The 26,786-nt window shown below is 34.5% G+C and overlaps 5 protein-coding genes and 2 non-coding genes across 11 annotated transcripts; 5 read left to right on the forward strand and 2 right to left on the reverse strand.

The window, feature by feature from the left end:
- The first annotated feature begins 250 nt into the window (after positions 1–250).
- LOC110815192 (organic solute transporter ostalpha protein (DUF300)) lies at positions 251–13,079 on the forward strand. Of its 5 annotated transcripts, none has more exons than XM_088223531.1 (11): positions 251–691; positions 3,237–3,767; positions 4,024–4,080; positions 5,777–5,885; positions 8,067–8,251; positions 8,404–8,492; positions 8,620–8,875; positions 9,924–10,166; positions 10,373–10,735; positions 10,823–10,925; positions 11,156–13,079. In XM_088223531.1, exons 2-9 carry the CDS (start codon positions 3,552–3,554, stop codon positions 10,667–10,669), a joined length of 1,452 nt encoding a protein of 483 aa, XP_088079657.1. In that variant the 5' UTR covers positions 251–691; positions 3,237–3,551; the 3' UTR covers positions 10,670–10,735; positions 10,823–10,925; positions 11,156–13,079. The 5 variants fall into 5 exon arrangements, with proteins under 5 accessions (XP_088079657.1, XP_088079661.1, XP_088079650.1 ...); XM_088223535.1 differs by having other exon boundaries at positions 10,373–10,721; XM_088223524.1 differs by lacking the exon at positions 11,156–13,079 and having other exon boundaries at positions 10,823–11,041.
- On the forward strand, positions 12,257–12,353 carry LOC148270484 (small nucleolar RNA Z221/R21b). The gene has a single exon (XR_015815995.1). It is a non-coding gene; the product is annotated as a small nucleolar RNA Z221/R21b (small nucleolar RNA).
- LOC148270485 (small nucleolar RNA Z221/R21b) lies at positions 12,433–12,526 on the forward strand. The gene has a single exon (XR_015815998.1). It is a non-coding gene; the product is annotated as a small nucleolar RNA Z221/R21b (small nucleolar RNA).
- Positions 13,080–13,726: 647 nt separating the features above from the next.
- On the reverse strand, positions 13,727–17,226 carry LOC110815270 (uncharacterized protein C57A10.07). The gene is made up of 3 exons (XM_022042970.2): positions 16,107–17,226; positions 15,221–15,345; positions 13,727–14,275 (listed from the first exon to the last, which is right to left on the reverse strand). Exons 1-3 carry the CDS (start codon positions 16,693–16,695, stop codon positions 13,955–13,957), a joined length of 1,035 nt encoding a protein of 344 aa, XP_021898662.1. The 5' UTR covers positions 16,696–17,226; the 3' UTR covers positions 13,727–13,954.
- Positions 17,227–18,072: 846 nt separating this feature from the next.
- On the forward strand, positions 18,073–19,241 carry LOC110815244 (pathogen-related protein-like). Its single transcript, XM_088206215.1, has 4 exons — positions 18,073–18,235; positions 18,347–18,479; positions 18,561–18,862; positions 18,974–19,241. The coding sequence occupies exons 1-4, from the start codon at positions 18,098–18,100 to the stop codon at positions 19,118–19,120; spliced, it is 720 nt and encodes a 239-aa protein (XP_088062341.1). The 5' UTR covers positions 18,073–18,097; the 3' UTR covers positions 19,121–19,241.
- Positions 19,242–20,287: 1,046 nt separating this feature from the next.
- Positions 20,288–22,734, forward strand: LOC110815157 (endoglucanase 25-like). The gene is made up of 6 exons (XM_022042820.2): positions 20,288–20,730; positions 20,820–21,130; positions 21,210–21,683; positions 21,766–21,898; positions 21,990–22,165; positions 22,251–22,734. The coding sequence occupies exons 1-6, from the start codon at positions 20,370–20,372 to the stop codon at positions 22,647–22,649; spliced, it is 1,854 nt and encodes a 617-aa protein (XP_021898512.1). The 5' UTR covers positions 20,288–20,369; the 3' UTR covers positions 22,650–22,734.
- On the reverse strand, positions 22,704–25,048 carry LOC110815264 (glycolipid transfer protein 3). Its single transcript, XM_022042964.2, has 6 exons — positions 24,695–25,048; positions 24,529–24,584; positions 24,198–24,328; positions 23,807–23,942; positions 23,298–23,441; positions 22,704–23,219 (listed from the first exon to the last, which is right to left on the reverse strand). Exons 1-6 carry the CDS (start codon positions 24,840–24,842, stop codon positions 23,184–23,186), a joined length of 651 nt encoding a protein of 216 aa, XP_021898656.1. The 5' UTR covers positions 24,843–25,048; the 3' UTR covers positions 22,704–23,183.
- Between the last annotated feature and the right edge of the window lie 1,738 nt (positions 25,049–26,786).

The following is a 26,786-nucleotide window of genomic DNA, read 5'->3' on the forward strand; positions in this document are numbered from 1 at the left end:
CCAAGAATCACCAGACCCAGCATAAATCACGAATTAGAGCCCAATTCTTTTAAACCCAAAAGCCCACTAGCTTTAAGTTCAGCCCATAGACAGCGCATAGCTATTGGAAGCCCAACCAAAATTGAGAAGCTCGGCCCAGTAAATTTGACCCAAATACCAAGGCCCAGCCCGACTCACCTCAAACCCCCTCCAAACGGCATCGTTTTCCCCGGGAAATTTTGTTCCTGTGGTTCTCAAACGTAACAGAGAAGGTAAGTGTTTGGATTGACTCCAAAAAGAAGAAAAAGAGGAGGGGCACAGAGAATTCGGGAAGAAAATCTGTTTTGGGGACGAGTGAGAGGTAGAGAGAGACACGGCCTTCAAACGGGGAGTGGAAAAACCGAGGCAACAGAGAATTGAGTGAGGATAGGCAATAGAGAGTATACGACTTGGCGGCCGAAATGGAGCTTGATCAGGGTGATTTTTGAGACTGAGATTGGGTTTGAGAGGAAGAACAGAGAGAATAACTGAAACAAAGGAGAAGCGGGCGAGGCCAGAAACGAAAAAGGCGATTTTTGGAGAGAGCCAAAACACAGAGAAGGTTTTGGGGGTTTTTAATAAGGGTTTCTATTTGAGGTCGAAGCAGAGAAGAAATAGGAGGGAAGGAAAGGGGCAAGAAGAGGAATCTGCATCTAAGGCCTTCGGTTTCTTGGTATATCTTTTTCTTTAATCATGTTGTTTTCCGAAATAATTTAATATTGGCTATGCTAAATTTTATCTCCTGGATATTTTGAGCTTGGAACCATTGGCATTAGTGAAGGATAGATGTACAATTTGTTGAGGAGCAGTGTAAAAAGGACGATGAAATAACTAATTCTGTTTTGCAAGATGAAGTTTATGGCTCTAATTAGTAGGTTCTTCTTTACGTCATGATATTGCATTTATAAAATGTTCAGTGGCTGTCATAGATACTGTTTACTTTGGAATCATCCATAAAATTGCTATAAAGTAGAATAATTAGATTTGGGATGCTGGCATTAAATTTTACTTTGAGTTGTCATTTTGATTATAATTCTTGATTATGGTGTTGCTGATGAGGCTAATAGGATTCACGAACACCACTCTGTGCATTCTCCTTTTGTTTTGTCTATTCTGTCACTTGTTCGGTTTGGGATGAGGGTGAGTTTGGTTCTGTTTTACTATTTGGTATTTGTACCCTAATTTAAAGAGTTACTTCGTTGTTTATTTTTTGATTGTATACCTTTCAGTATTTATAATATAATTGCTGCTAGTTGCTATTACTCTTATTAATGTATCTTCTTTTTACCAATCTGTCTTTGCAAATGCTCGTGCTCTAGTTTAAAATGTACTGTTTGTTGTGTTGCATTGTTTTTTTCATGAGCAATACTAGCATTTATTTTCTGTTGGGTATCTGTACATTATAGGTTTACCTGTTATAGTGTCAAACATCCATTGTGAATATTTTATTCAACTTTTATTAGTTCACTATACATTTTCTCATCATTTTATGTTCATGAAAGTTATGGTGAGTTTCTTTTGAATATGGTCAGTTTTGCACTTAATGCCTTGGTATGGTTAAGTACCTAGTTTACGGTGTTAATAGCCTTTCTAACAATGAAAAAGAATAAATGAAAAGGTTGGTTTGATCTTGTGGTGCTAATAAAAAGCTCATGGATCTCACCTTATTCCGCTAAAAAAGAAGATGTCGGTATTTTTGAAGATGGTCGGAAGAAGAACTCAACAAAAATTTGTTTTTCCTTTGTGAATCTTATTAAGTGATCAGTTTTTGGCTTTAGTTTTTGTGTTCCAAAAACATTTTTATAACCAAATGAGTAAAGTGTAAAATGCTTTTGGCAGCGGCAAAAGCCAAAATTTACTTTTAATAGGTTTAGAACCAAAAGCTAGAATGTGTAGTTTTTAGAGAATAGTTTTAGTTTTTATTAAAAATTTACACTTAAAATCTCATAGGTTATTTTCATCAAATACACAATTTCAAATTTTTTTAAAAATGACAACATTTTATACAACTATTTATATCAAAAACCAATTAATTTTTTATTAAAAGCTCTTTTAGTTAATAACTATTTTGACAGCACATTTTAAAACTCACAGTACAAGTTACAACTGTCATAAAAGTCCGCTTACTTTTTTTTTAAACACTTTTGATGTGCTTTAATCCCAATCTCTATAAAATTTGTAAACATTATGAATTCTTAGTTTTTATTTAAAAATAAATGTCCATACCATTAACCGCCTTGGCACCATATCATTTATTCAACTTCCATACTTTTATCTCAAAACAAAAATTAAAAATAAATGTCACTTTCATACGTGCACCTTTTAGTTTGAAAATTAATGAAATATGTACAGAATATACTTGGATTAAGTAGTTTAAAATAGGGTAAGTGCCTCACGTCTTCCTACAATATATTATTTTAGCCTGAACTTCTGATATGGACTGGTCCCTAAATTTTAGTGTCAAATCCCCCTTTTAATAGAACTAATGATGACTCCCATCAAACTTCATATTTCATCACTTCTGGTATGATATCATTGAGCTCAAACCAAAGGCGCTTTTTGCTTCTTGCTAATAAAGGAAGATCCAAATATCTGATAGAAAAATAAGCAGCTTGGTTATCTGATAGAAAAATAAGCAGCTTGGCAACCAAGAATTTGGGATAATGCTCCACGACCCTATCACCAACAGCAACCAATTCATAATTAGCAAGATTAATCTCTAAATTAGAAACTGCTTGAAAGCACGATAAGATTCATTTGATGTTAAGAACAGAGAGCTTGTTTGGTTTTTAGAAGATGAGAAAATCATCTTCGAATCGTAGGTGATGAGACAAAGTCTACTTAACGTCGCCTTCTTCCACAAATAGACCGTAAAGAAGATTTTCCTCCCAAGCTCTGATCATGGTCATGTTAAAAGAATTCTTCTCTCTTATCTTCCTTGCCCCTGAGTATAGAGAAGAAAGGCTTATTGTGATAGTTGTTAAGTCATTTTTGGTTGTTATTGTTGACATTCTGTTGGCAGTTGGAATTGAAACATTGTTGTAGAACACATGTTTAAGTGACTCTACCTGTAGTTCTTTATGCATATTTTTTTGAAAAGAAGTCTATATGCATATTTTTATGGTCATGATTTAGATGTTTCCTGTTGTTGATAGCTTTTTTCAGATTATATGATGGTTCTTAGGATATTAGTTATTGATTTAATGTTTTCATTGCAGGCTTTCTTGTCCTGTTGTTGCTGCTTGCTTTCCTTTCTCAGAGAAACGATCATTCCATGTTGAGACAGTATTTGTGATTTTATTTCAAGGCATCACTGTTGTGGTGAAATAAAGGCTGTTTCCTACCCATTATTGTAACTTGAGGGAGAATAGGTCTTTTTGCTGAAAGGAAAAGCATTGGACCTATCGAAATGGTCTTGATCTACTAAGTATCCCCCACTAATGAGGAAGCCTTAAAATAGTACCCTTGATCAGTCAAATTTTGTATTCTGCTAGTTGTCAGATTGATTACTGTCAGTTATTTGAATCTGCTCAATGGCATGGAGAGGTGTTTTTTACTCTCTGTTTTTTCTTCTAGCTGTTGCTGAATCATCAAGTAGATCAGGGGAAATGTGGTCGTCAATCCTGGGCAGTGAATCAACTATATCCTTCAGCTGGCCAATCTTCAGTGCTAGCATATTTGTCTTTATTGCTCTAGTCCTCTCCATGTATCTAATCTTTGAGCATCTAGCTGCTTATAATCAGCCAGAGGTTCATTTTCATCTTCCTGTAGTGTTTCATACTTTTTTTTTCTCTGTTGCATTATAAAGCCACTCTTTTTTCTTGTTGCATTATAAAGCCACTCTTTTTTCTTGTTGCAGTAAACATTGCATCTTGGAACTTTCTCTTTATATGTATATATACATTTAAATATATATAGCTTTATCAGCAGAAGTCAATATTATCAATTAACTGATCTAATATCAGCTTCCAAATGTATACCTATAACATTGCTGTTTATTTTCAGGAACAAAAGTTTCTGATTGGACTCATTCTGATGGTACCTGTTTATGCCCTGGAATCGGTATGAAAGTGATTTACAAAATTTATTCTCTCACCTGCCACCATGGCTTTTTTTTCTTAAAATTTTATTTTTCATGTTTATATTTCTCTAGTGGTTTTCATGTTGGGAGTTCTTAATCAAAAACAAAAAGAGTGACATTCTGTGTTGAAATTCTTCAAAGATATACTATTCTGTCATTTTAACTATAGAAATTTGATGAGTTTTTCCAATGACATCTATGCTAATTATGTATTGTGAATGGACGTGTCCACATGCATAGGGATCCACACGAATAAACAAAATAACTCTTTCACCACAAAAGGGCAGCCTAACCCTTGGCAAAGTAGACAAGAACCATGAGCCTGTACCAAAATGACATAAAGAATGTGAATCTGTGTCAAAGAAGATTGTTGAAAATACAGCATTCCTTTCTAGCAGCATGACATAAAACCTAATAGTCGTCATCTATAATATATTCTATTTGTGATTTTCTCCAAACCCATGCAAATTTGTATAAAAATTTCAAGGGTTAGGGGAAGACCGAATACTTAACAAATTAACCAAAAGAGTTTAGTGCATAGCTTCCGTGCCACTTGAAAGAGAAGGAAAAAGATGGCTTATAAGGTTTGGAGCTTTGTTACATGTCAACCATGCATTCAAAGGTAGGGGTAATTTTGGTGCACCCTTTTGCTTTGTAATCCTACTCATATGGTTAAAGTCTAAGAAGCATGAATTGTGTGTAAAATGCTAGAATTGTTTAAAGACCTGAGTTCCCTGCCCATGCTAGATCCAAAGGCTAGATTACTGGACCGTTGCGGTTCTATTTTAAAGTATATATCTGTTCATGCTTATGTTTTTAGCATGGTGTGTATAATTCTGCTGGCTATAAGTTTTTTTGTGTATACTCAAGGCTTGGAAGGGTTTTCTGATGGAGAAAAAACACTTAAGGCTTGTTCCTCTAGCTACTATTTGGACTCTATGGAAGGAGAGGAGTAGAAGGGCATTTGATGGGATTGAATTCTCTTTCGACAGATCTAAGGATTCTTGGTTCCAAGCTATAAGTTTTTTTGATAAAGAGTCGACCACTGTATTCTAACGAGGAGTTTGGGGACATCACAGACATTTTGCTTGATTCATAAATATTTCTCATACGTGTTTGCACCCACTTCATGTCTTATAAGCTACACTCTTTCATCTGCAAAAAAAGAAATTATCTGTATACTCAGTAGAAAATCTCAAGGCAGTTGGTAACAAACAGTAACATTCTTTCAGAGAAAAAAAAGAGAACATCTGTTATAAGTATAGAAATTGATGCTTGGGTAACTGATTTGCCAGGTGAACCTTTACAACAATTCATGATCCTTCTAAATGCATGGGGCTGTGTTTGGAGGTTCTTTATTCTTTCGTCTTCATTGAAAGTTGCAGTGTGCTAATGGTCATTTTTTAACTTTCATACACTCGTGAAATTACATTTTTCTTCAAGGATGAGTCCCAGATTTTGATTGCATCCTTTCACAGCATCCATGGAGCAATGTTTATGTGCTTTATCCTCTATCTCTCCAGTTTATTTATCTTTATATGTTTAGCTCCTTGTTAGGAATATGTTGTCTTACAACTGCCGCAAGTTTAGCATTACACTTAGTAGCCGTTTGCTGATTGTTGCGTATTTATTGTAGATTAGTTGTTAATGTTAAATTTTTAATATTTTCTGGGGCAGTTTTTGTCACTGTTAAATTCAGATGCTGCATTCAACTGCGAAGTAATTCGGGACTGTTATGAGGCTTTTGCACTGTACTGCTTTGAGAGATACTTGATAGCGTGCCTAGGTATGCTGGGAAGGTTGAAAAGTTGCCTTATCTGGTTGATTGCCATTTGCTTTGAATTTTTTCTTTGGATGTAAAAGACAATGAAGTACTTTACTTACACTTTTACTCGGCTTGTTTATGTCATTTCTATAATTGTCAAGGCTGTAGGTAATCATCTGTTAAAAAAAAAAAACAAAATTCAGTAAACTCTATTAAAATGTAAAAATATCTGAAAGGAACACAGATTTGGAGATCTGGAAGTAAGCTGTTGATCTGTAGGATTTTGAGAGCTTCTTAAGTGAATAAGCTTCTTTAGTAGAATGTCTCCAAGTTATGTCAGGATACAAATTTTTTCAGAGCATGCCATAAGTGAAAAACAGAGTATCATTGCCATCTTTATTTATTTTATTTCAGATGGTCTGTGCAGTTCCCTTGAAATTATGAGGGAAATTGGTTGAAACTGATTGAGGGAACTCACCTTATTATGCATGGGGGGATACCTTGGCTGTTTAGTTCAAGGATTGGCATTTCTTTTACATGTTAATTAGAAAAATTTCTCTTATGTGTACTTACTGGGTCCCAAAGTCATATGGTTAGAGTGATTCCGCAATGCCACATTGGTTCTGTTAGATTTGGATAATTTCTTCTGGTTTATCTAATATCATCTGCCTCTTCACATGGAGATAAATTCAGACTACTTTATTTTCATGATGGGGTAGAGAGTGTTTACTAATGTTTGGTGGTTGTTTTTGTTCTAGGATTGAAAGAGGAAAAGAAAAGAAGATTGTAACCAATTATTCTAGAAATTTTAAGTTGATAGGAAATAGTCTAACCAACATATTTATATACTTCAGCATGCCCCTTTACGCTCACACTTGACTAGAAGGGTACAAGACAAGACTGTTGAGTTTTATTTGTAATGTGACCAGGGTATCCATGATTTGAACATTTTTCAATTTTGAGGAAAACACATTTACTGCAAAAATGGGCAGTTCATAACATGCAACCTAGTTGAATGTAAAGGAACTCCCGAGACCATTGCTTGTTGAAGATGGCATGATATGAACATTTGTTTGAATTGCTGACCAGTAATTATTTCTAAGAGGCATGCTTATAGATTAACGGACCGTTCTAGATGTATTATGTCTCATGAACATTGTTGGGGGCTTCTTATTGTAAAAGAAAAAGATGCTTGGGGACTTCTGGTAACTACAAATTGCTGACCGGAAATATATAGAGGTCATTCCTGGTGCCTAGTTATTGTCTGTTCAAATTGCTCTATCAATTGTCAAGACATAGTAAGTTTATGTGACGTGTGGTAGTGTCTGGTAATTGTGAGAACTGAGCTGGACTAGTGAAATAGGACAACTTTAGGATATGATGAGACAAGACAAATTCCATACTGTACTGGGCCATACAAGATAATGAGTACTGTCAGGCATTTGGTAAATTAATGGACAGGAAGATAAATTATAGAATTGTCCCAAATAGCAATTATTCCTTGTTTATTTTGATATTTTTTCATGCTACTAAACCATATGTTTTACTTATCTAAATATTATTGTTTTAATTCTTTTAGTTACTAACAACATTATTTCTGATATTTTTAATAATTAAATTATGTGCATGTTTAAAATACAAGTAAAATCAATGGAGGGAAAGAAAAAATTAGAGGGTATGTTTGGGAAAATTAGTTTCTGCCTTTGTACTTTACTGAGGGGCAATGTTGTCCATACTTGGGATAAAGTTTTTCCTAAGGTATAGGATTAAGATGCTATCCAGTCTCATGTCATCTTTACTCCTTTGAGGATCTTGGAGACTCTGTTGATAATGTGATTGATATGTAAATATTTTGTATACGGGTTTGCACTCACTTATTGCTTGTGAATAAATCATACTATATTATTTTTATTTTTAAAAAATGCTATCCAGTCTCATGTCCTAGGTTTTACATGGGATAAAAATTTGTTCTAAAGCATAGGACAGACATAATTCCAATCTCATGTTGAGTCAGCTACACGGAACTGGATTTTATAGTGCTATCTAGTCCTTTTCTAGGATACTATAGCTTGTACAAACATCTGAACAATAATTTCTTCTGGTGCTACTAAAAGACTTTTATTTGAGAGTGTTTATCATTTTTTTTTTGCCAATATATTTTTTTTGTCAGTTTTGATTTAAGGAATGTGGTTCTGTCTATAGGTGGAGAGGCACATACAATTGAATTCATGGAAAACCAGGCAGTAATTAGTTCCAGCACTCCTCTTCTGGAAGAAGCATCTTCTTATGGAGTTGTGGAACATCCTTTTCCCATAAATTGGTGTCTAAATGATTGGAATCTCGGTCCTGACTTCTATAATGCTGTAAAAATTGGCATTGTTCAGTATGTAAGTACTTATATTTTATGGAGTTTTCCTTGGATTGCAGTTTTTCATCACTTTCTTAGCCTCAGTACTTATATTTTATGGAGTTTTCCTTGGATTGCAGTTTTTCATCACTTTCTTAGCCTCTAGTTACTTACTAGATGCCTGTTTCCCAGATGATATTAAAGTTGATATGTGCATTGTTAGCCATGATCCTCGAAGCTTTTGGGGTCTATGGAGAAGGAAAGTTTGAGTGGAGATATGGGTAAGACAAACTAATTATCTTTACTAATTCTCATAACATCAAACAACTATATCAGTTTTCATCAATGTACTTTTCCGATGACACAGTTATCATGTAGTTACAACCTACTTTTTTTATGTGCTTGCAGCTATCCATATTTGGCAGTTGTTCTTAATTTCAGCCAGACTTGGGCCCTGTATTGCCTTGTACAGTTTTATTCTGTCATCAAAGATAAGTTGGCACCAATCAGACCATTGGCCAAGTTTTTGACATTCAAGTCAATTGTATTTTTGACGTGGTGGCAAGGTGTTGCTGTTGCATTTCTTTTCTCGATAGGAGCCTTCAGAGGAGCTTTGGCTCAAGAGTTGAAAACACGTATACAAGATTACATCATTTGTATCGAGGTGCCTAATTGAAATTGATGTATCATTTGTGTTGATATTGCCTGAGGTTAATTATATATGCTGCTCCTTTGTTCTCTCTGGCTTTTTGGTGTTTGGTTTCATTTTAGTCCACTGCCCTTGACAGAAAGATCATAGTTGAATTTCACCGTCAATGCTGAATAATAATACTGAATATGCTTTGAATAACAATATTGAATATGCTTTCCAAATTCATAAACATTTTCTTTTGAAATAAACCAAATTCATAAACATGATAAGTAGTTTCCTTTGTTGATAGTGTGCACATCAAATATGTAACCTCCATAATTTCTGTTTCTATTACCGGTTCTTCTCTGCAGGCTATTTATTTTTTGTTTTCCACTTGTTGTCCTCTTTGGTAGTTTTTTTTTTCTTTTTTAAATAAACAGTTACCAATGGCACCAAGGGGGTGCCAACCTGCATTCAAGGTAGTTTCTTTTAACACCTGCAATGCACTTGTTACACCCTCTTGACTGTTAAACTTCAGCACACATCCTTTTCTCCCCCTTGAAGATTTGGCAGCATGTCCTGTATCACACTAATGCTATACCTAGATGTTCACCTTTTTCGTGCCTTCTCATGGTATGAACTGTTGTGTTATTTGTTATTGACTTATGTGATATCCATACCTTTCGAACCTGTCAATGGAGTATGGGCTGAACGGTGGGATGAACTTCCAACTTTATGCCTTTTCAACTTGGCCTTTTCCTTGACAATTTCATGGTATGATTTTCAATATCCTAACAGGCAAACTTTTCCCCAGGTTTGGTAATTCAGACTTTGAGGTTCAATGTATATGATTTATTGACATGTGATACACTGCTTTACGGAAATATCTTGTTGTGGTATAATGTTCGGAAATTAAACAGGAGAAACTAGATATGTGAATTTTCTCTTCCTTTTGGTACTTACGTAAATCTGAAGAAACTATGACGAACATAGTTTTATCTGTATAATGCTGTTATATTTGCTAACCAGTAAAGTAGTTTATGCGTTTTCTTAAAGCACTGATATCATATTTGTCATACAGATGGGTGTTTCTGCTGTTGTGCATCTCTATGTCTTCCCTGCGGTACCTTACAAACGGGGGGAAAGATGTGTACGTAACGTAGCTGTTATGGCGGACTATGCATCTCTAGGCACACCTCCAGACCCAGAGGAGGTTCAAGATTGTGAAAGATTTACTAAAATGCGTTTGGCTCGACAAGATGAGAGGGAACGTTTGAATTTCCCACAGAGTGTTCGTGACGTGGTGCTTGGAAGTGGTGAAATCGTAAGATAATTACTTATTACATTTCGTGCAGTAAGAATTTCATTATATATTGATCTCTTTTATGTGTTAGTTTCATTTTCAACAAAGATTTAGAGAAGAACGAGAAAAACCTGTTAGTGGTTTAGGCATCTTAGAAGTGTCAAATTTATTGTCATTCCTTGATCTCTTTTTCTGCTTTGATTACTTTTGTTTATACGATCTTTCAGATTGTTGGTGATATGAAGTATACAGTATCTCATGTTGTAGAACCAGTTGAAAGGGGAATTGCAAAGATAAATCGAACCTTCCATAGAATTTCAGAAAATGTGAAACGCTATGAGGAGCAGAGGCAGAGATCCAAGGATGACAGTTACCTGATCCCCTTGAATTCATGGAACAAAGAATTTTCTGGAGTTCATGACAATCTTCTTGAAGGCAGTGTTAGTGACAGTGGATTGTCCAATGGGAAGAGGCAGCATTCCCAATCCAAAACCCCAGCATCCTTGACAAAAATGGACAGATGATTCTTTAAGATTACAATTGACATAAAACTGAAATGATGGTTTTGAGTTCGATGTGAGGATCATATAGTATGTTTGTTGAGTTTACAGCTATCTACCTGTTGCTGTCTTTTGGAATGCTCCGAGTTCTGATACTGTCCTGTTCTTTTCTTTTAGGGTGAAGAAGGTGGAGGATCAAGCCTTTGCTACAGATGAAAATGTATAGAGATTTATACTGATCATTTCTGGATATGCGTTCGGAGTTGTGCTGCACAGCCTGGTAAAATTGTAAAGACGGAAATTATTTTATGGTGCAGCCTGCACAGGTTTTAACAGTATAGAATACGTTAAAATGGAAATACATCTAATTAAATTGCATTGATGTTATCTTTTAAAGTCTCTGTTTAAAAAATCAATTTCAGCTACTAATTGATGGGTTTCATGTTTGCGGTTAGCCTGCAGCATGGTACCGCAAGTATTTTTGAATCATATATTATATTTTGCTTCCAGGAGTCAAGGTCCTACGTAAGGAAGCTTAAGTGTAAATATTCTCCTTTTACCCCTAGGAGGCAGATCTTAAATGCTTGCAAATGGGGAAGGTAGGGCGAAATAGTGCCAATGATTCTTTGAGCTGGTATGGGCATCTGGAAACTGGTCGAGGCAGATGTCAGCACCTTTCCTCTCTCTTCTTTGCTGGGAGGTAAAGAATATCTTATGGTCTCCACCTCCCACCTGGCTTTGAAGAAAGAAAAAGGTTTGCTCTTATGTTTAAGCTGAGTTGGAAGTAAGGCTCCTATAGAAAGGCTTTCCCCCCTCCTCAAAGGGAGACTTGACTTTCGATTTTCTGAACTAGTTGTTATGCTGATATTCCAATATCATCATCGAATAGCAGGGTTCGGGGTTAAAAGTAACTCAAAGTGGTAGAACTGTGTTATGGGTTACCTTATTGCACTTCAAAAAAAGCATTGGAGTATGTGATACAATTTTTGAATATGTAGGAAAAAGCTGCATCCAGAGTGAGTCCTGCTTAGCCTTTGGTACCCAAAAGCATCCTTACTCATTCTTCAGTTGTATAGAGGATATTTCTTTCTAAATAATTTATATATTTGTTGATTAAATGATATAATATTAATTATAACATGATAAAAATAAATTTTAAAGATAGACATATACGGAAGTATAGTTTGATTTAAATTTACAGTTTTTTTAAAGATAAAATACATTAACATGGTAGTTAGTAGTTGTATTGGGAAATTGGAATTGTAAGGTGAAATATTGATAGTATTTTCCTTCTTTTCTTACAATTTAAAATTCTAGTTTGAATATACATAGTGATATTATCCGTATACGCTGAGATCGCAAGCTTGAACGAATGGGGATTTTGGTTGTGATTTGAAGAAATGTTTGCGTTATTTCCAAAACATTTAAGGGTAAAATCGTCATATGGGTACGGGAGAATAGATATTAGGGTTTAGTTTTTTTGGTCTACAAATATGTGTCCAAACCCTATTTCACATAATCAATCTCACCGTCTCCGTCTCAATCTCCATCTCCTTAGAATATCGGTTTCTGTGCTGTGTGTAGGTTTAGGAATTCAAATTGTTTTTCTATGGGCGGTGAGGAGGAAAGTGAGAAAGTCATGCACCACTCTTATGATCTTCGGGTCTGTGCTGAAAAATTTCTCTACACCCATGTCTGATCTGAGCCCTGATCTTATCTTTTTTTTTTTTTTTTTTTTTCCAATTTGCATATATAATTTCAGTTAGTAATTTGGGAATAGAGAAAATGAACCAAAAGGAAAGTGAGAAAGTCATGCACCACTCTTATGATCTTCGGGTCTGTGCTGAAAAATTTCTCTACACCCATATCTGATCTGAGCCCTGATCTTATCTTTTTTTTTTCCAATTTACATTTATAATTTCAGTTAGTAATTTGGGAATAGAGAAAATGAACCAAATGATGTGATCTTCTTAAGAAGATCGTACCATGATGCGGACCGCACAGCCTTTTATGCTTCTGGGGAAACTCTTTGGTTTCTGATGGTTTCTTCTCTCTTCTGCTTTTTTTTTTTTTCTTCTTCAAATCTAAGGGTTTTTAGCTTTTAAATAAAGTTTATTAATTATTTGAGGCTCTGTTTGTTTAAAACTAATTGCAGATGCTTTCTGTTCTTTTGGGTGCCTATTTGTTGCATCATTTGCTTGGACCTTGCATATTATCTGTTGTCTGAAAAAATCAGGAATTGAAGTTTTAAGAATTCAAGCTTTAAAAGATTCAAGATCTCAGCATTGAAGTTATGTTAAATAGATTTTGAAAGCTCTAAAGATCTTCATGAAATTACTTGAGAATGAAATGTGGGAGTTCAGCTTCAAGATTGTGTATCCAAATTAAAGTTCTAAAGCAATGAAAAATGTGTTCATCAAACTTCAAGGATCGAGCCCGCCTCAGTTAAAGTGCAAAAAAACGTATTTTGATGGGTAGATTTCTCGTTTGAAATATTGGATTTTGTTTCTGATCATACTAGAATAGTAAGGTTTTACGGAGATCAAGATCCAATTTTAAACTTATGGTTTATTCTATTGAACTTCTAATACACAAAATTAGTGTTTTCACATTAAATTCAAAGTTTACTATACTACTAAAATTGAAAATGATTAAGTAACATCATGAAAGATCAATTCTTATTTGCATCTTAAATATCTGATATAACTGTAAGATTATAAGTAGAACATACATTTTTTCTTGTAAAAGTCATAGTGGAACCAAAAGTTCATGGCATCTCAAACCTTTGTTAAGACTTGGGATGGAAAAGAATACCCGTGATCCATAAAAATGAACTGATTTTTACATATCTATTTTGCCCAGATCGGAACAGGTTTTAGCTGTTAAGTTGGTTTGGGATAGAATTCAGGTTTTTTGCCCACTGATTGGTAGGAGCGATAAGAAGTGTGATGGAAGGAGGGGAATTTAACCTAAAACCTGAATTGTCTGAATAAAATGTGTTTTCTATCAATCTGCCTCGACCCAGGCAATGTTCTATGTTGTTTCCTCACCTCTCTCATAACTGAAAACTAACTAAGACAATAAGCAAAAAACAGCTTCAATTAAAAATACTTGTTTATGACTCCACATCTGATATCGAGCTACATGTATTTTTCTCCAAGCAAAATTTAAGCTTCTTAACTTTCTGTATACTCGAGTAAAAGATAGTTACATTTAAAACAAAAACCATTGTATTAGGTCAGTTAATTTGTATATGGTCTCAGAGATTTCTCCGATCAACTATCAACTAAAATGCTACAGTCACTTTTCTCAAGAAGCCCATGGAAGGGCACCTGGATAAGGAGCCAACCCACAGTATCTAAACAACCCTTCAATTTCAGGACACCCTTTGGGATAAGGTATTGACCGATGAAAGGGATCCCGCTTCAGTTTTTTATGCCAAAGAGAACCCATGCATCCATATGGATCTCCTTCAAATTGAGCTCTCACAAGTGCTTCGCCTTTTAGAGCTGCTTCTTTAGATGTTGCTGAAGCTGGTGTGCCTGAGTAGAAGAACCTTGACTCAGGAAACCCAATTGCAGATCGATGCAAATGAGCAAATCTCTCCTCCTTAAAGTCATAACTTACAACCTGTCACATTGTAATAAGATAATGAAGGAGATCAATGGCTAGAAAGGAATAAGAGAAAGGAAAATGTGAGAATAATAGAAATTGAAGGACAGAATGCTGAGTTCGTCTGTGTCCACAAGTGTATCAAACCAACTAATATCTAAATAAGGACTAATACAATAGTAAAAGGTTATGAGATTCATCCAAACATACACTAGCACTAACTCTATGCCTTTCTTCAACACTAGGCCACAGTAAAAAATGTATCTGAAATTTCATTTTGAAAGAAAAAGAAGCAGCACTGGTTCAGTGGTTAAGATCCCAGCACAAAATGAACTTGAAAGGTTAGGAATTTTTTAAGAAATTTATTTTCTTTCTATTCTTGCAGTGTCCCTATTATGTTAGGTATTTTATTTTCCAATTTTTGCTGTATGTTTGGCGCCCATATGAAGATATCGTAACTTAGATGATATCAGTCTGCTATGATTATTTATCAAACATTTCTAAGAATTAAGAGTTTACCATTGGGACTCCAGATCTCTGGTTTTTATCTAGGTCAATTTCTCTTTATTTTCTTTCAAGTTCTTTTTTTCCTTACACCACTTTATGCTATCGACTTTTGGCATCTGAATCATTCATGGTGTGAAAATTCCAGTATCTACAGTATAAATGAGAAGACAATATTTGTTAAATATTTGTCAAAGGATGCTTGTTCTGATCAATGCTTCGGGACACATGTTAAATGTTACAACCAAAACATTTTGATCTGGTCATCCATAGGCACTTCAAATTATTCTGCTATACATGCAAATGCACAGCTTCACATGCAGATTGAAGTTACCCAATGGGTATAACACCTTCCTTGGCCATATCATAATTCCTATATTGTTTGCTGTTTCACTAGGTCAACCAGACCAGTTTCGTTCTTTTGTTCTCTGCCTTAATTTCAAAAGATAGTGTACTTACAGTTATGTTATGAGGATATATGCCCGTAAGTTCTCGGAACCGGCAAACACTGAAAAGAAGATTCTCAAAGCTGTCTCTTGCATGCTCTTCTGTTAATGCCCTCCCTCTTACACTTTTTTCCTTGCCTGATGAGATCATAAATGACAAATGAAATCAAAATCTCAAATTCCATACTCTAAATATATATACTAAGAAAATAGATTTCTAGCACTATTGAATAGTATGTAAAATGATTCTAAGACAATGCATATGCTGTCAATGATTATGCAGTTATATTGCTATGCTTGCTCCACATATAACACTTGTTCTCAGTTAGGTCAGGCACCTTCTCTACATAATTTTATGCTTTAGAAATGCAGTTGCCTTATATGGTGATTGTTTTAGTAACTCAACCAAAATTCCACTAAGAGATTCTCTCAACTGATTTGTCTACCAATCAATCTAGGAAATGAGAAAGAAATGTTTTCTCTGTATCAAATGAAGCCTTATTTTTTGCAGGGAGATCAATGAATAATGTGAATCATATTCATGTTAACTGCTTCGATAGGATAAGATAAAGTTTGGTAAGTGAAGAATGAAAATAACTTCTAGCAGTTAAAATGGCCATAAACTCATTGACACAAAGTGAATGTAGTCTTATAACTACTTTAAATTGAAGAACCAAAATAGTAACATCCAATGTCTATCACTTGTATTAAAGTAAAATGTGCAAGAAGTGACCCAAGAAATAAGTAATCTATGAATTTTTTAAATATGTTAAAATATTTCTCCTGCTGTCTCTCAATTAAAATACAATCTCTCCTTCTTCTATCTTCAAACAAGAAGAATATTTCAATTCAAAGTAAAGTCAAAAGCAATGCATAGTCTGAGAAGCACATTAACTAACCAAACCATCCTTGGGATTCAGAAACCGCCCAATAACTCTGTGCCTCACTTCGAGGACCAGCATCTTTCCGGGTCTCTCCACCACTAAACAGGAGAAGAGCCTCTTCGTCTTGGGCGGCAATCTCAACTCCTTCCTTTATATGAGTAACAAAAGTAGAAGCTTGACCAGGATTCCTCTGATATGATTCTAGGAACCAAGAATCCTCCTTATCAGCTTTTCCACAATTACTACTAGTATAAACGGAATGGCCCGCCACCATTACTAGGTTCTTTAAATTTGCAAATGGGTAGTCATCGACAGACATATCAAGCTTTCTATTATAACTAATTGTACGATAACGGTTTTCGTAGACGGACAGAAATATAAGAATTGAAGCTCCAAGTGAGAATGAAATGATAAAAACAAGAACCGGGTGCAACTTGTAATAGTAGCGAAGTCGGTTGCCGAAAGATTTAAACATTCTGATGGGGTGTAGTGAGTTCTTTGGCTTTCTGGATTTTTTTGTGACTCCTGATTCTATGTCGAAATCACCTCTTGGGTACGCATTGAAAGACTTGGGGCTATTTGGCACATATGGGTAATTGTTCATGATAGCATCAATTCAGCTTCTGATTTGAAGACTGTAGGCAAATTAAACATAAACCAGAGAGGGATCTAGAGGCACTAAGGAACAAGATCATGGAGCTTTGAACCAGTTGGGAAAAGAAGGGGAAGAAGAAGGAATCAGTTTTCAACCAATCTTCGTATAAGAAAATATCGTTGGATCAATGTTCGAACTTTACAGCAAAAAGTGAATGAAAAAACATACCCAGATGAGAATTAAGGCAAATAAATCATTGCATTTCAGACATGAAGGGGAAATTTAAAAGCGCGGAAGGAAAGAACTCACGAGAAAATTCAGAAGGCAGGTAGGATTTGCAGGGAGCTCTTATTTCCGTTCTGTAGAAAAAAGTTAGTACGAGTAGAAAGTAGATCCGGAGTCCCTATGATCACCGGGAATGTAAAAGATTACCTTTTTTTTTTGGTCTTTGTGATTGTGACATTGATCGTGGAAGGGGAAGAAGAAGATGAGATTCTGGGTCGGTTTGGAAGAAGCCCATGATACTTTGGATCTATACAGTCCATAGTTTCTAGCAAATTCAACTTAAATACTTAAGCCCAAGATATAAATCAGGTTTGATATAATACTAAACATATGTCAAAAATAAAAATATTCTGATCATAATAAATAATGACTTTGACTCAACTTATATACTTAGTATGGTTAAAAGAAGAATAGAATATATTTTCTTTTTGAAAATTGAAGTTAATCATGAACAATAAACATAATAAAATGCTTTTATTTGGTGAGATGAAGAAGAGATGAATTTGAACGGTGGAGATTTATGCTTTTGTTTTATGATTGAATGGCTACGATTTCAAATAAGACTTACTTGAAGTAAGGATAGCCAACCACCTCATATATTGTTGGGGTTGGTGAGTGGGTCTATCTCTATCTTCTCTGCATGCAAACAAAATTAAGACACTGCCAGGAAAGCTTTAGAAAAAAAAAAAAAAGAAAGAGGAACCAAGAGAGTTATAAAAATAAAACTGACCTGTAATCTGATTGAGATATTTCAAATTTGTGAACTAAATAATTTATATTATAATATTTATTAGTTTGAAGTCAAGCATGTACGTGTATCTATATATGTTTATAGTGTACACGGGAAAATGAACCCACTTAGAATGGAAGGGGTATCAAAACTGGGTTTTGTTCATGAATTTGGAAGAAATCCCAATTTTTTAAGTAAAGAGAAATGAAAAATCTCGTCGAAAATTGATTGCTTGCTGGTCACAAGTCTAAGTGAAAAGAGACATTAATGTCTTTTAGTAAGAAAAATAAGACACGTATCTTCTTAAAAAGAAAAAAAATTGATCCGCATTTTAGATGAAAATGTATGTGTATTTAAAGTCCCCCTTCTCCATTTATTCATGTGTAAAGAAAATCAATGGCGAATTCAGGTATTGGGGGAGACGAGTATCGCTCACATTTACATGGAGAAGGAGAGAAGAACACGAAATGGAGGTCTGGAGCTCCTCCAAACTACGATGCAGTCAACAAACTCTTCGAAGAAGGCAGAACTAAGGTGTCCAATAATATACATAGCTTTTCTTTCCGCATATATATATATGTATGTATGTACATACACACACAGAAAATCATATATACATGGATAGTGAGAGCTTGTTGTTTACAGATATGGCCTCCCGGATCCCTAGAAGAGAAGGTGCAGAACCTTGTAAAGTCATGGGAAATGGAACTGTTTAACAAGATTTCCAGTGATGACTATAAAACCCTTGATCCAAATAATTACACCTTCAGCTTAAATGGTAACTAATTAATTATTCTTTTCTTTATTTTTCTTTAACTTAATCTTTTTTATTTATTATGACATGGTGATAATGAAACAGGAAAGAAGCCCATAACTTTGGAAGAAAAACGTAAGCTCGGGGGAGGTTACAATGCTTTCTTGCAAACTTCATTACCTGAGAAACTCAGAATCTATAACCCGGCGGAGGAAACCGCCGATTCCTCCCATATTCTGTTCAGAACAACATTTCCAAGAGGCTTTGCTCTCGAGGTTGTCCAAGTTTATTCAGGTCCGCCGGTGATTGTGTACAAGTTCAGGCACTGGGGTTACATGGAGGGTCCTTTCAAGGACTATGCTCCCACAGGAGACTTGGTAGAACTCTTCGGCATTTCTATTTTTGAGGTGCATGCATGTTTCTCCCATTTTAATCTAGTTATAGCTATTATTCTATATGTTCTTCCTTCTTTATAAGTAATATGTATATATCTGTTTGTCTTTTTTTGGGAAAAACAGGTTGACGAGAAGATGAAAGTGGTGAAGGTAGAGTTTTTCTTTGACAGTGGAGAACTGCTTGGGCCCCTCGTCAAGGGTGATCGCTCAGGCAAGTCCAAGGAAGATGTGGGTGATTTGAGCTGCCCCGTCTTAAGAGCCACTGCTTGAATTATTGAACAAATCATAGTCTTCTCTCCTTTTGTTCTACGCATTAAGAAATAATAATAATAATAAGAAAATAATTGTTACCTTTCTTTATGTAGCAATAAAAAATTATCATTTTAAATCAGTATATGTTCGGAGCTTGTATTTTATTGTACAATAAATTTTTATTAATAACGAAATATCGAAAATCCTCAAGTTTTATTAGTTAAAGTTAAATTTTTTAAAAATAATATTTAAATTTTTACTAAAACGACATCGTTCTAACAGAATTAGAAGAAATTAAAATTTCTAAAATAACGTCGTTTGACTAAATTCTTTATACATGAAAACTAGGCCGTTTGAAGCAGGCTTTATCTAGAATTTTAGTTCAGAAACCCTCTTCCTTCTTCAAAAATACATATATTTTTTTAGGGTTATTATAGTTATCGTCTAAGAGTTCTAATTATTATATAGAATAAAAGAGTAGTACAGTCTCTCGTGCAAGCTAATGTCTCGAGTATATATACTTGTTCATGATTTTGCATAAAGAATTGAAAACTCTTCATCAATATATCAGATATTTATCTAATTAATCAATACACACGAAATTTTTGTTCAATTCAGAATGAGATTTGAAATTTATTAAGATTTTAAGTATTATAAAAATTCATATATGAGAGCAAAAATAGAATTAATCCAAGCTAAGTACAAATAAATTGCAATCAAAATTAAAAGAAAATATTTTAAATTTTATTTAGAATTAAAATTTAATTTTTTTTAAAATTAAAATTATATTTTTTTATAATTTAATCAAATATACAATTTTAAATAAATTTTAAGAAACTAACAAGAAATGTTTAAAGTGACGGTTGATAGAATTACGCACCACAAATGTATGACTGAGAGAAAGTTTGTCACAAGAAAAAAATGATTTTCTATTCTAAAAAAAATTACCGTTAATTAATTAATTTATTTTTATAAATAAAATATATATATTTAAATTTGAAAGAATAATAACAATTTTTAATTTTTATTTTATAACTCATGAATATTTTTGCATGTCTTTATTTACGAAATTATGGTTAGGGCTGAATATTTTGTTAATTAAAAATCAAACATAAAATAATTTACAAGAGCATACGCAAGACAAAAGAAGGCGAAGAAATCATAGATATATATATATATATATTTATATATCATTAACGTCAAAGTTTCTTGGGAAGAAGAGTGAATTAGAAATTTCATTCTCCTCTTCCTCGTCTATTTATGAATCATGGCAGAGTCAAGTTCAGCAGCTGGGCGGTTCTATCATACAATCTCTGAAGCAGGCAGAGTTCTTCCATCAGCGAGCCGCTGGAACTCCGTCGAGATTGACTTTCGCCTTGTTCCGCAGTTATCCAACGGCTATGATTCAATCCCTTCTCCCTACTCTAAATCCTACGACTATGAACTCGTCATTACAGACAAAAAATACTTGAAACGCTTTCTTTATATATCTCTCTCCACTGCCTTCCTCATTCTTGCACTTATCCTACTTCTCCACTTTGTCCCTCACAAAAACTCCCACCATAACTCCTCCAACAATCTCACTCTTGCAGTCAACCATGCCTTGACATTTTTCGATGTTCAGAAGTGTATAACTAACTCCTTCTTTCCTTTGCTCTAATTTCCTTTTTCAACGTTTTGGTATGGAACTCACCGAGTATACCTTTGTGATTTGCAGCTGGGAATTATCCCAGTAACAGCCCGGTTAAATTTCGTGGAAGCTCAGGATTGCAGGATGGGAAATGGAAGAATTTACATGCTGATCTTGTGGGTGGCTTTTATGATTCCGGCAACAATATAAAGTTTACTTTCCCCACGGCTTATACCATTACCCTCTTGAGTTGGTCTGTGATAGAGTATCATAAAAAATATGAAGAGCTTGGCGAGGTGGAGCATGTGAAGGACATAATCAGATGGGGAAGTCAGTATCTGCTTAAGGTCTTCGTTTATCGAAACGCAACTGGATCTTCCCCCATTCTGTATTCACAGGCAAGAGATTCAAAATTATTCAACTTCTTGTTTAATTCTTGAAACTTAAAAAGTTTGAGAACTTTTCTGGTGATTTTAGGTTGGATCAAGTAATGATACTATGAATGAGAACGATATAAGCTGCTGGCAGAGGCCAGAGGACATGAAGTATAATCGGGGAGTTTCGGTTTGTGATGTGACGGCTTCTGATTTAGCAGGAGAAATCATTGCTTCACTTGCAGCAGCATCATTAGTATTCAAACAAGAGAATGAGTACTCAGCTTCATTAGTTAAAGCAGCAGAGAAGTTATATGAGGTTGCTACTAATGAAACCCATAGTGACAAGCAAGTGGTTTACACCTCAGTTGATAGATGTGGGATGGAGGCAAGACAGTTCTATAACTCCACTGGTTTCAAAGATGAATTGGTTTGGGCAGGAATTTGGTTATTCCTCGCAACTGGAAACACTTCTTATCTCGAATATGCCACCGGGAATTTCAATGCAGCTGCAGATGATCAAGCAATTTCAGATAAAGGGATCTTCTATTGGAACAACAAGTTTCCTGCCATAGTGGTAATTCTAGTATTAGCTGATATGTTATTGGAGAATTTATAAATTGTCCCTTTAAGTACAATCTTTTATTCGTTTCGTGTAGCTCCTGTTAACAAGAATAAGATTTTTCCACGACCCTGGATTTCCCTATGAACATGCTTTGGGATCTTCATCCAATGTGATTGAGCAGCTCATGTGTTTTTATCTTTCTCATGAAACTCTTAACAGAACACAAGGTAAAAATTCCACGATCGGCCTCATTTGGTTTTCTGTATATGCATACTTTTGTAGTGTTGGCGTTTGTTATGCAAATTTTATTTGGCTTAGGTGGGTTGATTTTCTTAAAGCCGGATGACTATGGCGGGGCTCTGCAGTTTGCAGCAACGGCATCGTTTCTAAGTAAATTATACAGTGACTACCTCAGTCTTTTGCAAAGATCCGGGGGGAGTTGTGGTAATGGTGGCTTTTCTCGTGCCATGTTACGTAGATTTGCCATGTCTCAGGTGAGCAGCAACTTCTAACATTACACAATTGATTATATTTACTGATTGGGACCCAACAGAAAATATCTCCTTTTTTCGGTTGAAGATAAATTACATACTGGGGGAGAACCCGAAGAAGATGAGCTATGTGGTTGGGTTTGGAGACAAGTATCCGACACACGTTCATCACAGGAGTGCATCGATCCCCTGGGATGGTCGCCTGTACTCATGTTCCGAGGGACACAAATGGCTATCCTCTAAGGATCCAAATCCAAATACCCTTTTGGGAGCCATGGTAACAGGACCAGACCAATTTGAAAATTTCATTGATGAGAGGGACAAACCATGGTTCACTCAGCCAAGCATAGCCAGCAATGCAGGCTTAGTTGCAGCACTCATTGCACTTCATGAATCGTCGTCTCACCATTCTTCTGGTTTCAATTTAGGGATAGACCAAACGGGTATCTTTGAAAAGGTTCATGTACTTCCTTCAACTGTTCCCTGAAATAACTGTAGTCTATTGCTAATTGTCATGAACTAAGTCTAAAGAAGAAAGAGATAAAGGAAGAGACATAATTTATCTGTTTGTATATAGTTGAGCAAATTTACAATATTTAAACTAATTGCTTAAGAGTTGTCGTGAATATCCACATGTTTGAATTGGTTAAGAAATCCTTCCTGGAGAAATCAGTTGACTTCGAGCATGGAGATTGTTGGTGGAAATTCGTCAAATTCTATGTTCAATTACTAGAGCTGTGACATTGGCTATTGCCGTAACAAGAACAGAAGGGACTAATTGAACAAAACAACAAAAACCAGTTATAGAACTGGTCAAGCCTCCTAAGTATCTGTTTTTATCCTTAGGAAACATAGTAATAGACAGAGCATGAGACGGAATCTAGGAGCCTTCACAGAAGAATAAGTGCTTAGGACTTGTAAACCTGTACACACATTCATATATATATTATATATACAAGAAAAGAAAATTGGGTATGTAAGCTCAGGTATATAAAACCAAATCCTGAGCAGTATTCCCTCCTCATGTTGACTTCATCTTATCCAACCCATGAAGTTCCTGCAGAACAAAGAAATCAAAATAAACAAATCAAACCAGCTGATGTTGTCATTTCAGAAGGTAGAAATCGAGGCTCACCATAATAGAATGGATTTCTTCAAGCAGAGGCAGTAGCAACGAAATCAAAGTTTCTATATCCTCTTTGATAATCTCATAGTTGTCATCTTTTTCCGTGAGGAGACTGATGAAGGTCTTATTATCTGGCACTAGTTTCAGAGCCACCTGCAAACATACACTATCCCTTATGCTCCATAACTGAGAAAATCAAAGTTTCTATATAATGCTTCTAGGAGCACTTTTCTTTTGACATAGAAATTGCAACGTCTCAATCTAACAAATTCAGTAACTTTTTATACCTAAACTACGAATGGTTGAAACATGAGTTCCGGGCAAGAGATAGGGGTATTAAAATAGACAAATGGAAAAGTACTAATCATGCAAGTTTTTTGCAAAGAATTTGGAGAAATCATCTTATGATTGACGTTTGACGTTTGGTATTTAGTTAAGTACGCGACAAATGATTCGCTATTCTATATATTTTAGCCCCTAAATGTCTAGCAAGGAATGTAGACTAAGTAGGTAATTACTTTAAAAGCAGCTGCTGAGATCCATCCATGCCATGGCTTCAAGGTAATGTTATAAGACTCTTCCACTGCCTGCTCCATGTTCTTCCCAGGATCCTTTGTCAGACTTTGTAGTAAAGTTACAGTAAAATCCATGGATCTGTATGGCGAAAAACCAGTTAGTAAAATTCAACAAGGGGATGGTTGGAATTTCTTTTAAACTAATATGTAAATCAGATTGAGTTTCACTGTGGTCAAAACACAGATCCACAGGATCTACTTACAAAATAAAAATCCAAAATTCAAGAAAGCACATACTGCTTTTCTTTTAGAAATGAACCCTGATGTGAATGCAGAGAATAATGAACAGTCTAAGAAGTGTTAATATGCCGTAGAAAGATTGAACTAGAAATACCTGGTGAGCCAGACAAAGGCTCTACTACAGCTGTTGACTTGTCTTGCATTGCCTTCATCTCTCTCTTTCTTCAAGATCTCAACCAAATTTGAAAAGAGTGGAGGATCAGATTCACAAAACTTCTCCAACCTCTATCAACAAACAAAGGGCCCATCAATGTCTTGTAAAAAAAATGTCTATGACTAGACAGAAATGCCCTTAATCTGATGAAGAAAAAGGAAAAAGTCAACATAGCTAGAAACACTATTAATGGGTCAATGAGGGGTATTTATGTCATGCAAGAAAGTAAGAATGCATACTAGATGAGAATGAGAAGAGAGATACATTTCACCTGTATATTTTGATTAATGTCTTGTCTAAGGACAGTCATTGTTGGGCCTATCTTATCTGGAAACAAAAAAAGACATAGCCAAGAAAGCTCCAGACGTAATATATATATTTTTTTTTTCAAAAAAAAGAAAACGAAGATTAGAGAAAGATGGAAAATCAAAACTAACCAAGGATTTGAAGGATTAAGTTGCAGACATCGAGAAAAGGCTTGGCAGGAACAAAATCACCATCAGGCTTCATTTTCCTAAACATGGAAAGCTCTTCAATGGCAGACCTTACATCTGACTCTTCCATTTCATATCTTCTTCTCTTCATGATCTCAGAAGCTGTATCTCCAACCCGAATTAAGATTTTTGTGTCTACATATGCAGCTGAAAACTTCAAGTTCTTGTGTGTAGGAACTGAGAAGTTTGTTTATAAAACATAGAATCCAGTCCAGTGGGTGTTTATGCCAGTAATAAAAACGTCCTGGATTGGTGGCAAGTAGCTTCTCTCGCCTGAACTTCAATTTTTTAGAGTTTTGGATTCCCTTTTAATATTAAATTTGTTGTAATAATAAAACATTGATGGGGACTTTATATTTGACCTTGGAGTTATCAGCTATCCATTCACTGTACTTGAATGCAATCTTGTATGAACAGGTCATCGTAGGATCTAGATCCGTAAGGGAAAGATACGAACTGATCGACTACACTTATAATCTTTTCTTTTTTCACTTGTAAAAATGGTGGATCCTTAAAAGTAATAACTATCGTAAGGTCAGTCTCTATTTACGGTGATATTAGAGCTGTTAAGGCTTTGTCCAAAGGGTTAAAGCATATATATATATATATATATTTTAATGGTATGATTCATTTTAAGGTTTAATGGGTAGAGTTTAACATTTATTTACTTGAAAAAAAGCTTAAAATTTATCGTTTTTATTAAAATATTTAAATAATAAAAATTATAATAATTAATTTTAATTTAGAAATATATGTAAGTATTAAATTTTATATAAAAATTCAATTTGTACATTATTTATGTTCAAAAATTTATTATTGTTCAATTTGTTGTTGGTAAATATGTATGTTCCTAAAAAATATTTGATCTATGTTATATTCTCATTGTATAGAGTTAGATTTATTAATTGATCAATATAAATGTGTCTATCAAATTATTTCATAATTGAGTTTAGATCTTTTTCTGATCAAATAAAATACTCATCGATTGAAATCAAATCAAATTAGATTTAAAAAAAATCATAAACAAACTAGTAATGAATTAAAGAGAATGAATACAGAATCATACTATAATTTATAATGAAAGATATTTTCGCATCACGCGTTAGATATTTCAAATCAATATGTAATTGTAAAATATTGATTTTCACTATTGACGAAAAAGTAGAAAATAAACAAAATAGACATGTGTGATTTGAGAACTACAGCTGCTTTTTATATTGTCGAGTTTTGTTATTTCCTATTTTACTCATTATAAAATGAGAACTTACAAATATAATATATGCACATATTACAAAGCGATACTTAACCCCAATACATTTTTAGTTCACAACTGTTTAACTGTAATTGATCAATTTTAAACGAATTCAATAAATCAAATAGTATGTTATGCATATGAAGTTTCATATTAAATTCATTTGTTGATAAATAATCCAACACCTATTATTAATTATTTTACAAAATTTTTCATTCTCTAAATTTGATCGTTCACTTTTTTTTTTTTTTCTAAAAAAAAAAAGGAATTAACAAGTTCTATGGAGGTTTTAATCCTTTTCTTTTCTCTTAGGGAGAGATTTTCCAAATTGGTGAGAGTAAACAACAGGCCATAATTTTGCACTTAAATCTCACTTATCCAGGGTCCTATCGTTCAACCATTTAATTAAATACAGTCTTTCAAATCATATAAATTATTACTATGTCAACTTCTCTTAAATTCAAACAACAAAATTTATGATGCGCCCTGTTGGTATTTGACCAAATTACAGGAGGCCGAACCCAAGAACTCGATCACCACTCATGAAATGTTAATATATATATATATATATATGTCTGCTAGGAGTTTTATGATCTGTCCTGAGCTAATTGATTGGTATGTGGATTAGATTCCAATCCCATTAATGTAAATAGTGTGAATGCAAATGATGCTAAATGGGAGGGACGATTTAAATTACTACTACCTGGAGAAAGAGACGTCATGCACCAACCACAATATACATGTATGTATGTATACATTCAATACCCAATGAACAAGTACGGC

This window comes from Carica papaya, chromosome 1, assembly GCF_054855325.1.
Source record: "Carica papaya isolate Zhongbai chromosome 1, ASM5485532v1, whole genome shotgun sequence".
NCBI lineage: Eukaryota > Viridiplantae > Streptophyta > Magnoliopsida > Brassicales > Caricaceae > Carica > Carica papaya.

Coding starts and splice junctions, on each gene's coding strand:
- LOC110815157 (XM_022042820.2), top strand. CDS start 20,370: ATGGCAGAGTCAAGTTCAGCAGCTGGGCGGTTCTATCATACAATCTCT. Junction 21,684..21,765: donor ACAAGTTTCCTGCCATAGTG/GTAATTCTAGTA, acceptor CGTTTCGTGTAG/CTCCTGTTAACAAGAATAAG. Junction 22,166..22,250: donor GTAGATTTGCCATGTCTCAG/GTGAGCAGCAAC, acceptor TTTCGGTTGAAG/ATAAATTACATACTGGGGGA.
- LOC110815192 (XM_088223531.1), top strand. CDS start 3,552: ATGGCATGGAGAGGTGTTTTTTACTCTCTGTTTTTTCTTCTAGCTGTT. Junction 3,768..4,023: donor CTGCTTATAATCAGCCAGAG/GTTCATTTTCAT, acceptor GTTTATTTTCAG/GAACAAAAGTTTCTGATTGG. Junction 5,886..8,066: donor ATACTTGATAGCGTGCCTAG/GTATGCTGGGAA, acceptor TTCTGTCTATAG/GTGGAGAGGCACATACAATT.
- LOC110815264 (XM_022042964.2), bottom strand. CDS start 24,842: ATGAAGAGAAGAAGATATGAAATGGAAGAGTCAGATGTAAGGTCTGCC. Junction 23,943..24,197: donor GCCTTTGTCTGGCTCACCAG/GTATTTCTAGTT, acceptor TTCGCCATACAG/ATCCATGGATTTTACTGTAA. Junction 23,442..23,806: donor TCTCAGCAGCTGCTTTTAAA/GTAATTACCTAC, acceptor GTATGTTTGCAG/GTGGCTCTGAAACTAGTGCC.
- LOC110815270 (XM_022042970.2), bottom strand. CDS start 16,695: ATGAACAATTACCCATATGTGCCAAATAGCCCCAAGTCTTTCAATGCG. Junction 15,346..16,106: donor TGAATCCCAAGGATGGTTTG/GTTAGTTAATGT, acceptor TGATCTCATCAG/GCAAGGAAAAAAGTGTAAGA. Junction 14,276..15,220: donor TATATCCTCATAACATAACT/GTAAGTACACTA, acceptor ACAATGTGACAG/GTTGTAAGTTATGACTTTAA.
- LOC110815244 (XM_088206215.1), top strand. CDS start 18,098: ATGGCGAATTCAGGTATTGGGGGAGACGAGTATCGCTCACATTTACAT. Junction 18,236..18,346: donor TCGAAGAAGGCAGAACTAAG/GTGTCCAATAAT, acceptor TGTTGTTTACAG/ATATGGCCTCCCGGATCCCT. Junction 18,480..18,560: donor TTACACCTTCAGCTTAAATG/GTAACTAATTAA, acceptor ATAATGAAACAG/GAAAGAAGCCCATAACTTTG.